Source organism: Myotis yumanensis, unplaced genomic scaffold (genome assembly GCF_028538775.1).
Source record: "Myotis yumanensis isolate MYYU_CA2020_CCGP unplaced genomic scaffold, mMyoYum1.0.hap1 SCAF_5, whole genome shotgun sequence".
NCBI lineage: Eukaryota > Metazoa > Chordata > Mammalia > Chiroptera > Vespertilionidae > Myotis > Myotis yumanensis.
In genome coordinates this window covers 24,167,417-24,179,140 of record NW_027223756.1, presented here as the reverse complement: position 1 = coordinate 24,179,140, position 11,724 = coordinate 24,167,417, and the positions used below count along the sequence as shown (strand labels likewise).

At 43.6% G+C, this 11,724-nt stretch overlaps 1 protein-coding gene across 5 annotated transcripts in view; it reads right to left on the bottom strand.

The window, feature by feature from the left end:
• Positions 1 to 215: 215 nt before the first annotated feature.
• PPP2R2B (protein phosphatase 2 regulatory subunit Bbeta) overlaps positions 216 to 11,724 on the bottom strand; it is a 366,511-nt gene continuing 355,002 nt past the window's right edge. For all 5 annotated transcript variants that reach the window (XM_070414667.1, XM_070414668.1, XM_070414671.1 and 2 more), the window contains 3 exons: positions 9,420 to 9,589; positions 2,810 to 2,901; positions 216 to 939 (listed from right to left, as the gene is read on the bottom strand). In XM_070414667.1, coding sequence (XP_070270768.1) covers positions 660 to 939; positions 2,810 to 2,901; positions 9,420 to 9,589 — 542 coding nt within the window. In that variant the 3' untranslated portion in view covers positions 216 to 659. The remainder of the gene's footprint in view (positions 940 to 2,809; positions 2,902 to 9,419; positions 9,590 to 11,724) is intronic.

Here is an 11,724-nt window from a genome sequence, read left to right as displayed (position 1 = left end):
TGGCGCTTACAAATGAAAGACTATAGCAGTGTTGATGCGGTCCTCCCCTTCTCATTCAGCATCCCCTTCACAGCCTCATGAGATAAATCTCTGGCTCAAATGACATTGTTAAAAAAGAAAATGGCAAAAAAATAAAAAGTGCTGTTGGGGCAGGAGATGCTGACTAGTTTTTTTTTTTTTCTTTCTCACAAAATAAGGAGCATTTCTCTAAAGAGTAGAGTAAACGGTGTTTATTTTTTTGTTGTTGAATTTTTCAATCAAAGGGAATTGTTTAATTAAAAAAAAAAGTATCCCTTTTCACTTTAAATACTACAGACAACCTCATTTTATCTCAGCAGACACCTAGCAACAAAACACGGGACCCACCAGAGAAAACTGGGCAAAGAAAAGCATCAGAAATTCAGGTCAACTATGGAAGAATTACTGTTAGCTGGCAGCTCTCAATTCTAAACAGAAGTGTCCGGGACCTATTGGGTTGGACAAAAGTGTCTTAGAACTGGGGATATGGGAAAGTTGGACTCCTTTGAATTCTATCCCAGTTGTTTTCCGTGTAGGGAAGTGAAAGTCAATGCATCAAATGAAGACCCAAAGAAACATTTAAAAACGTGTTTGACTAGTATTCAGTATGTGAGATTATTAAGCAATAATAACTTGTCCTCCTAGTTAACCTTGTCCTGGAATATATATAGGTTATTTGTAGCCGCCACTGCTATAATATTTTCTGAAGGATGCCAAGCTGTATGCAAGATCTTTTTGCTAAAGTCCAGGCTGTCGACGCTGATCTCGTCTTTTCTCCGCTTGCCCCCCACGCACACTTTTCGCGGTTTCAGGATAGCCCGGGGTTTGCTGTTTTCCCTCGAGGCCTCCAGGGTGACATCACGCTTGGTGTTTCGGTCAAACATCCTGAAGAAGTTGTTGTAGGAGCCGGTCATGATGACGCTGAAAGGCAAACGGTGCAACTGAGTGCTGTGGGGAAAGGGCCGTCACACGTCCCTACGGTGCCTTTCTAAAGCACGCCCCACCACTCTGTGGCCTGCTGATGGCACCATACATTTTATTGAAAACACCCAAACAGGCTCTAGAGTTCGACTGCTGATATCCTTCACAGTCGCCAAGAGCAACAAGCCTTGGACCTGGAAATAAGGATCGTGATAAGCTTCCTTGTTAATTACTGCTGTTCCCTAGATTCCTTTCTGTTCTGGGGCTCAGTCAGTGAGTCACAGGGTTGTGGGGCTCAGGATTGTGAGGCTGGAGAAGGTGAGGAGAGCAGGAGCACTTTGAAACCATGAAGCACTGTGCATATTTAAAGCTGACTGTGAAGGCCCTCCCCAGCTGTGGGGCGTTAGGATGGGCCGGTGAGCTGCTTGCGTGGCTAGACGGATCAAACAAGGTGGACAGTGGCACCAAACAGAGCCCAGTAAGTGGTGGAGTCCCATTTTCTAACATTTTTATGTTGTTTATGTTAAATAACATATATAACATTCTGTTATTTAATCCATGGTCAGGATTAAATAACATAATGTGTGTGAAGGTGCCTGGTACACAGTAGGTGCTTAATAAGTGTAGTTTTTGAATCTAGGCTAAGATAGAGGGGGAAATGAGAGCAATGACAACAAATACACAATAATATGTACAACTAATAAACAAATACATTATATATAAATAAGTAATAAAATAACAGGGCTGGCTAGCTTCTTTCCCTTGTAGGAGCTTTTGTTCATATATCACAATTGCTTTGCGCCCCTCCTCGCCCCCGTCCTATGCCAGCTGGATGGTCTGACTTGGGTCTTCTGCCATAGGGTGATTTCTTCCAGGCTACGTGGAGGGCGCTCTGGTTCACTGGCTAAGAAGGCCGAACAAGGGACAGGGACAGCTCCCGCTCACTAAAGGCGAGACTCTCCGAGTGCTTTGGCACCATTGGATTTCTGTGCTTCTAGGCCAGTGATGGTGAACCTATGATACGTGTACTCATTTTTTTGGTTGATTTTTCTTTGTTAAATGGCATTTAAATATATAAAATAAATATCAAAAATATAAATCTTTGTTTTACTATGGTTGCAAAGATCAAAAAATTTCTATATGTGACACGGCACCAGAGTTAAGTTAGGGTTTTTCAAAATGCTGACACGCTGAGCTCAAAAGGTTCGCCATCACTGTTCTAGGCAATACTGTAGTGCTGGTGCCACCTTCACCAGGGACAGCCCCTGGAAGCCTGAGCCAAGTTCTCCTGGAACTCAGAGATTCATCTGTATTTGTCAAACTAAAAATGAACTATTGGGAGGTAATATGAAGCACTGTTGAAATCAAAGGCCTTAAAACAGTAATAAATCACGTAGAGGGAATGTGATAAATGGGGCCGGCTAGCATTCAGCTAATGAGCCGCCGGGGCCTTTGGCCAAGTCTACACTAGCAGCTTCAAGAAATAATTTTCGATCTAGAAAGTTTGCAGTCACGTGAACCGTTCGTGCTGGGATCTGAGGGAGGATCATTAGTGCTCTCCATTTTCGGCATGCTGGCCTGGCCCTGGCGAGGGGGGGCGGGGGGGGGGGTGTCTTGTGTGTAAAAGATCGTATTTTCTCGCTGATGTCAAAGGGTCACCTGCGCTGGTCCTGAAAGAGGAGTCCAGGGTCTCACTACGCGTCCTTCCCTTCTTCCCAGGCCTGACCCCAGGGGCATCCGGTGACCCACACAAGGCATCCCTGCCAGGCCTTGGGACCTGACATTGACATCCATGGAAAAGAAACCACCCAGGCCTCCGCCAGGAGAGGGCCGGCCTTTGGGAGGCTCCCGGCCACTGAGCCTTTCTTACCTGTCTGACCCATTCCACACGCACTCGAATTTATCAAAAATGCAGTCGTTTTCGTAGAGGGAGCACAATTTGCTGCGGAGGTAGTCATGAACCTGAGGAAGAAATACATCAACAGAGTCAATTATTTTAAAAAAGGATGATGTCTGAGAATACCTCCTCTGTTGACGTGAGCTGTTAATTCTTTCGGTGTAAACGCGCCTCCATCCAGGTGGTCCTGGTCTGAAACCAGGCGCGGCCCTTTCCAGCTGTGGGGCATTAGGATGGGCTGCTTATGTGACTAGATGGATCAAACAAGCTTGGTAGGTGGGCAGTGGCACCCAACAGGGCCCAGTAGTAAGGAGTGGTGATGATAATAATAGGCGTACATAGTATGTTACTTGTTATTAGCCAGGTGCTTTCTCCATAAAATCTCATCTCAGGATGTAGGGACCATCATCCACTTCATTTTAATGAAGCATGAAGTGCAGGGTATGACATCATGTGTCCAAGATCACACAGGAAAGAACATGACAGGATGGGAACTGAACCCCTGTATTCGGGTTCCAGGGCACCCACTCTCTACTCTAGCAATCTGCCTCCCCCACTCGCTCTGCCTCATTAGCCTCACCGTACTGTAGTACACGGGGTCTCAGTCCCACACAGAAGCCGTGATAATGACCTGAGATGAGGCCAACGGGAAGACAGACCTGGGTGAAGGTAGAAGGATGGTAGGAAAAGCATGTGTCACTGTGTTCAGATTTAGAGTGATGGTTCATTCTCCCTTGTCTTGCAGCCTGGGCCCCTCGCCTCTCCTGAGTCCAGAGTCCAGCGGGATGCTGACCTCAGGCGCAGCTGTGTGCTGAGTACTGGACAAAGGACTGAGGCAAGATTCATCCCATGTGGCCGTACACGTTTTGGGTTTTACAAGCTCGCTGAGTCATGGGACAGTGTATTGCTAACTGCAAATCAATTTCCTCCACCGTGGCTCTGTTGTTCCCCCAAGGTTCTGGGCCTTGCCAGGGTGTCTGCTTCAGGGCTGTGGGTGGGGAAGGGGGATGCAAGAATGATACTTGTGTTCTGTACTTGGTATCTCTGCTGCAAATGAACTAATTCTCTCCCTTTCTGCCACCTTTGGGGCATATTGAAGTGGCTCAGAAGGCCATTTCTGTTTGTATGGATGAAAATCTTGAGTGATTGTTAAGAATTTTTGAGCATAAAACCAGAAGAGCATCTGAGGGCAAAAGAGGGCTGATTCTGGGCATTGACCAGGGGCTGGCAAACTTTTTACAATATAAAGGGCCATATGGCCTCTGTTGCAACCACTCAGCTCTGCCCCTGTAATGCAAAAGTAGCCACAGGCAATACATAAACAAATGAGCAGGGAAGTGTTCCAGTAAAACTTTATTTATAACAGCAGGTGGCAGACAGGATTGGCTTCTGGGCCATACTTCTGTTTACTCCATGTCTTGACTGTTCTCCCCATTCCCTCAAAGCACCACAGACTTTCTATGAAGAAGGTGATGGTGGAGTTAAGGGACTCAGCACTGGTCTCGTTTCTAGAAAGTGTTGATTCTGGCCTTTATCACTGACTTGCTTCTGGGCTGTGTGTAATGCGTGGGGGAGGGAGAGGAGTTGGACTGGGAGTGAATCCAGGGGGCAGTGGGAGCCAAATCTCTGATCCCGACGCTCCAGCTCTCCTGCTGTTGGAGGGGAAAGATGAGCAAACAGATCCTTAGACTTCTCTCCTCCTCCCTCTTATCTGGTGTGGAGCACTTTTTAAAAAAATATATATTTTATTGATTTTTTTTACAGAGAGGAAGGGAGAGGGATAGAGAGTTAGAAACACCGATGAGAGAGAAACATCCATCAGCTGCCTCCTGCACACCCCCTACTGGGGATGTGCCTGCAACCAAGGTACATGCCATGCCCTTGACCGGAATCGAACCTGGGACCCTTGAGTCCGCAGGTCGACGCTCTATCCACTGAGCCAAACAGGTTAGGGCTAGTATGGAGCACTTTTAAGGCAAGGCACAGATGTGAGTATTCTAAGAAGGGGAAATAAGTTTTGCAAACCCTTGGTTAAGCAGGTTTGTATAATGCAGCACTTCTCAGAGTCCCACATTCTTTGCTTCACTATGATCATCCAACTTCCTTCCTTTGGTAGGAGAAGTATCAACTATTATCTTTAAAATAATTAGGATTTTGATAGGGAGGGAGGGGATAGAGCAGCAAGGTTTAGAAAGAGGGTGGTGGTATGCCTTTTCAGGCCTGACCCAGTCTGTCCTCTCCTTGATGAACCTTTCCTGATCCTTCATCTTTGCTTATAGAAACAGCACAGGTGAGTAATAAGTGTCAGAATGTGTGAGCTTTGGAAGCATGGGCCCATTAGTGGGAACCACACCACCAGTAACTCAATAAATAATTTTTAAATTTATTTTTCTGTTACAGTTGACATGCAATATTATATTAGTTTCAGGCACACCATGCTTAGACATTTCTATAACTTATTAAGTGATCACCACAATAAGTCTAGTACCCATTTGACACCATATACAGTTATTACAATATTCTTGACTGTATTTCCTTTACATCCCTGTGACTATCCATAAGTAATTCCTGAAGGATAAAAGTCAGGAAGGATTCAGGGGAAAATCTTTTCTGAACTAGTATTTTCTCCTCCTTCTGGGAAGCTCCTGCCCGCCTCCAACTAAAGGCATCTGAAGGAAAAGAAGAGCTACTGTGAAGGTATGTTGCATTTATGTTCTGTTGTTAAAAATCGTAGGCAAACAAGATGCATCTTTCTCCATCAGAGGCAAGAATAAGGTAAGATATATACACGAGAAACACTTAGAAAACAGAGCAAGAGAGAACTTAAAATTCATCTTATTCGATGCTTCATGTTCCAAATATTTTGCTTCTGTGTTCATATTAGATTGTGTTTGACCTTTTTGACACTGAGTTTTCCAACCCAGGGGTTCTCAATTATGTACTTGTGGAAGTCTGATGTTGGTAGTTAATGGTCTGCTCACGAGGCCTACCAAGAGCAGACTCTATTGGTTTGTTCTTATATTTCAGGGGTTGACACATTTTTCCAGTAAAGGGTCAGATAGTAAATATTTTAGGTTTTGTGGGCCACATGGCCTCTGTCACCACCACTCAACTTTGCCATTGTAGCATGAAAGCAGCCATAGATAATATGCAAAATAATTGGGTGTGGCTGTGTTTCAATAAAACTTTATTTACATAAACAGAGGCAGGGCTGGATTTTGCTCACAAGTTGCCATTCCTTCTTCTATAGGAAACCCTGAAAATAGCTCATCATATTTAAGTCTACAGCTCAGGGCAAGCCTTAGTAATTGATTATGGGATTCTTTCCCATTGGAGAAGGCCTCACAGTCTTTTTTCAACAGTGTTCTAGACACTCAATCAGCATTTATTTACCATCTTTGATATAGTATATAAATGTAGTGATATTTCATTTCAATACGTGGGCTAAAATATCTATTTCTTAGCTAAACATGGTTTGAAAACCATGAACTTAAAATGCTGGCTACTCCATGTCACTGCTAGCTGTGTCACCGGAATCTACTTCTCTCTAATCAAGGCTCTGTCAATACCACCCATGCTCAGGTTCCAGTTCCCACTGCCGTCTGTCTCTTTTTTTGTGTTAAATTTTGAAACACGAGATGGTTTGTCTGTGCAGCTGGGAGAGGACACCTATGGACTGAAGATGGAGGACTGTGAGTGAGAGCTTGGGGCAGGTGCTGCGGAGTTGGACCTTTAAGTCTGGGTATGCTTTGGGGGACAGTAAGACCCCCAATATACAAGGGGATGCTCTTTGAACCCCAGGGGTAAACAAATTATCTCAACTCCATACGTGGTCTTGAATTCTGGCCCTCAGACCTGTTACAGCACCCTCTGGAACTCACAGTCAGTCATTAAAATCCTGGACGTCCTCAACCTCTTCTCTGAACTTTTCCTCCTCCTTCTGATGGAGAGATCTGCTTTTCCTCAGGCTGCTCACGTGGTGGCAGGACTTTTGCTCTCCTGGGACATGGTGGGCTCGTTGGTGCTCCACACAATTGTTACTGCCTGGAGTCCTCAGCCCCTTGATGCCAGCAAACTCAACTCCCTGATACCCATCCTTTTTACAGTCCCCAGAAGTTCCCTGAGCCCTCTCCATCACTATTCCCGCCATCATTCTTTAGTGATTCAAATACTCTGGTCTCTCGGCCTCATCATTTTCAATGAGTTTTGTCCTTTGCTTCCTTGGTCATTCCTTGAACAACTATTGCTCTATTGCTACTTCCTGATTTGATCTATTTTCCTCCTTACTGCCTTCGATTCAGTGGTCCATCATTATAACCACTCTCTTGCTATAAACCTTCAACAAACCTGCTTTTCTTTCCATTTCCACTGTACTCATTTTGGCAAAAACCCCATCACTAGTTAAATCTAACTTCCTGCCCTTCCCTACCTGTACCAAGCAGGTGAATGTGGTTGGGAAGGAACACACAATCCTACAGGTAGCCTCACTTAAAATCAATAATATAAACCTCAAGTAGATCCCTGCGTAACCCTACATTTCCCTAGTCTATTCACTCTCTCTCATGAGTATTTTACTGAGAAAATCGACATAAGAAACTGTCTATAGTTCCATCACATAATTTACAAGCTTACTGCACTCTTCTTTTTTCGATGGAAGAATTGTCCATCTTCCCCTCTAAGGCCAATTTTGCAATGGACTCTCTTCCCTCAAGGACTTTGTTCCTTTAGCTGTCTCCCCCTCCATTGGCTGCTTCTTATTGTCATAAAACTTCTTTAAGCCTGTATCCCATGTTTCTGTTCCCCTTCAGAATAAAATTTCTTGGAAGAGTTATCTGTATTCACTATGTCCACGTCCTCTATTCAGAGTCCGTCCTGAACCCACTCCAATCAGACATTCATCCATCACGCACCTACACCTCTTTCATGGAGGTTCCCGAGAATCTCTACATCACTCAGTCCAAGGGTCACGTCTCAAGTCCTTACTTGATTCAGCAACAGCAGCAGATGACTCCCTCCTCAGGACAGTTTCTGCTCTTGGCTTCTAGGATATTCCTCTGTTTTTCTCCTACCTGCCCGGCCACTTCTTCTCAAGCTCGCTTGCCAAATCCACTTTCTTTTCCCAGGCTTTAAATACCCTCAATATACTCATAAGTGTCCAACGTTTTTCTCTAGGCAAGATATATCCAGACTCATACTGAGCTGCCTACTTGCTATTTCTGGATGTTGAGCCAATTAAAAATGTCCAAAGCCAAACTCTTGACTTCCCATCCAAATACAATGCAACTCAACTTTGCTCAGCATAAAAATCTTGGGAGTGATCCTGGATGCTTCTTTTTCTCTTACATCCCATCCTACTGGTTTTACCTTGGATATATTCCAAGACTCTGATCACCTCCATTGCTAATACTGTCATCTAAGTTACTTACACCCCTTGCCAGAAGGTTGCAATAACCTCATACCTATTCTCTCTGTCTCATCCCCAGCACAACCAGAATATTTATTTTAAAATGTTAGTCCCACAACTTTGGGCACAGGCCACCCCTCTGTATTGTACACTATGAAAAGGTGAATATGGCATGTGCATTATATCTCAAGAAGAAATATGTAAACCAAATTTCTCTGTCTAGAATTTCCCCACTTCTTTTTATCTAACCCAAGAATCTTTAAAATAAGACTAGTTTATTCCTGCCTCTTGACCTTTGCTTCCATTGTACTCTTGCCTAGAATTAGCTTCTGCAAATCCTTTCTACCTCAAAGTCTAGTCTTCCTCTTTAAAACAACAACCGCCAACCATTCTAAACAATACCGTCTCTTTTTGTCAGTAAGTCTACAAACCTCTACACAGTCTTCCTGACTCCTCTTCCCTCCACACCCAATCAGCTAGCAAACCTCACAGACTCTCCATCCTCCCGCCTTCTCCACCTGCATGCCACCATTGCCTCCTCCCTAAATTCCTTCAATCCGTTTGGCAAGTTGAACTATAAAACACATGGTAAAAACAAAATTCACAATGGCATTTCCTGTGTAAGACTTTTTAATGGCTCTCCATTGTACTCAGACTAAAGACGAAATACCCTAGTCTACTTTACCGGAGCCTACAACTCCAAGCTCTTTCGGCCCCCGTGTTCCTTATTCCAGATGCAGAGTTCCTTTCTGAACACACCGTGTTTCTCTTGGTTCCAGGCCTTTCAACACACTATTCTAAGAACACAATTTTTCTGGCTAGTTCATGGAGTCAAGACTCAGATGAAGGGTTGCTTCTTTAGGAAAGCCTCTCTCCCCAGGTGGCCCTCAGTATCATTACTGTGCACTCACTTCCCTGCTTGTCATCTCACTTCTCTACCAGACTGTCAGGAGAGCAGGACCACATCTGAATCTATGGTATCCATCACACAGTAAGTGCTCAGTAGATAAGGATTAAGTTCTAGCCCTTCCATATGCAGCTCCTCTTAAATCCTGTGGTTCCCACAGGATATACCACTTTAATTTTTCTGTGTTGTGATAAGCCCTTGTGGGCAGAGGCTGACTTGGAAGCCCACAGTGGAAGGGTGAGATTCACCCATGGGTGGAGGGTGGTCTGTACCTGGTAAGTCTCGATGGGGCGGTTTTCCATGTTGAGATCCCAGACTTTAACGGTCAGATAGTCCCTGGTCATGATGTACCTCCCACTGTGGCTGAACTTCACATCCGAAATTGAAGAGATAATTTCAGAGAAAAACGACCGGTTGCTTGGATCTTCCGGCTCCTCAAAAACTGCAGAACAAAAGCAAAAGAAGACAAATTTAGCTCATTCTTACCAACACGTTAGTCCATTGATAACAGAACTGTCAGCTCTTTGGCAGCAGGAAAAGCTGTCACTGGTTTCTGTATTTTCCTTCCGACGGGAGGACTGGCCTGTCCCATCCATTCATCTGGCTTTGACCATTTCCGAGCTCCAGGTCTATGCACCTAACTCTGTTTCACATTCCCCCTTGTTTCCGGTGCCACTGTATATACCAAAACCTGGAGTGGTCTTAGATGCTTAAATTAAAAAATTTTTACTGCCTTATCAAGATATAATTTGTATACCATAAAATTTACTCATTTTAAAGATTACAGTTCAGTGGTTTTCTGTATAATCACATAATCATGAGACCATCACCCCAAACTAAATTTAGAACATTTTCCTTTACCCCCTCAAAAAACTCCATGCCCGTTAGCAGTTACTCCCCATTCCCCACCCCTATAGCCCTAGGCCACCACTAATCTATTTCCTGGTTCTATGAAATTACCTATAAATGGAACCATAGAATATGTGGTCCTTTGTGTCTGATTTATTTAGCATCATGTTTTCAAGGTTCAGCCAGGCTATAGCATGTATCAGTACTTCATTCCTATTAACAGCTGAGTAATATTTCATTGTATGGACATACCACATTCTCTTTACCAGTTCATTCGTTTATCGACATTTGGGTTGTTTTTACCTTTTGGCTATTATGAACATTCATGTACAAGTTTTTGTATGGACATACGTTTTTTTATATTTCCTGGATTGTTGTGTTTAATAATGGGGCTTTGCTGTCATTTACTAGTGTGTGACCTAGGGCAAGTTACTGAACTGTGGCTACGATGTCCTTTGTATACAGGATGGGGCAAAAGTAGGTTTACAGTTGTTTGTATGAAAAATACAATAAATAAATAAGAATAGCCTGCCTGGAGTGGCTCAGTTGGTTGAGCATTATCCTGTGCACTGAAAGGTTGTGGGTTTGGGTCAGGGCACGTATGGAAGGCAAGGGATCAATGTTTCTCTCTCTCCAAGAATGTCCTGGGGTGAGATTTAAAAAACAACAACCTACACACAAAAAAACTAGAATAGCTCTGACCAGTTTGGCTCAGTGGATGGAGCGTCGACCTGTGGACTCAAGGGTCCCGGGTTCGATTCTGGTCAGGGGCATGTACCTTGGTTGCGTGCGCATACCCAGTAGGGAGTGTGCAGGAGGCAGCTGATCGATGTTTCTCTCTCATCGATGTTTCTAACTCTCTATCCCTCTCCCTTCTTCTCTGTAAAAATCAATAAAAATATATTTTTTAAAAAAACTAGAATAAACTGAGACCTACTTTTGGCCCACCCTGTATGTTGTTTGTTTGCTCCAATACCCAGCCAGGCACTTACCATGTCTTTATTGATTCAGCTAATTTCCACTTACAGGAATAAAAGACAGCTCTACAGTTTGATATTGAGTCTGTCATAAGCTGCATTACCTTGATTTTGAACTTCTCTGGTTCAAATTGAATGTACAGAATATATCTTGTTATCCCATGTCTAAGCTCTGCTTGATCATTCCTTCCTTAATGATTCAAATGCCTCATCTTTTACATGTTACTTTAGCCCCAAATGATCTTTCTCTGAAGCCCCATCATGCTTGGTCTGGCTCATTCATCTAGCATGTGCTCAGGGACTCTCACCTTATTATTTAATAACCCACAGGTTTGTCTTACCACAAGTAGGATGTGAACTTAGAGGCAGGATTTTGGTTTTTCTTGTCTTTGTACTGAGAGTTTTACTCACAAATGTTCAATAAATATTTGTTGCTTGATTGGAACCAAAGCCAGCTAAATTAATGAATTCTTTGCCTTCTGAGTGCTTAGCATATATGATGTCAAGCTATACATCTTTACCAATATTTTATTATTTTGGACCCCCAACAATGGTGACCAAGTATGGCCTACTTAGTAAGTGTTTGGTTCAGCCTAAAATTGTGATGCAAACAGCAGCCTGCAGGTTACTGAGTTAACTTGTCCTCCAAAACTTCCTCTTTCCTGCCTGCTCAATGCACTCACAGTACCATCAAATTCCAGATAGAAAACCTAAGATATCGAGCTCTCTTTCAAACCTTGCTAAATCAACC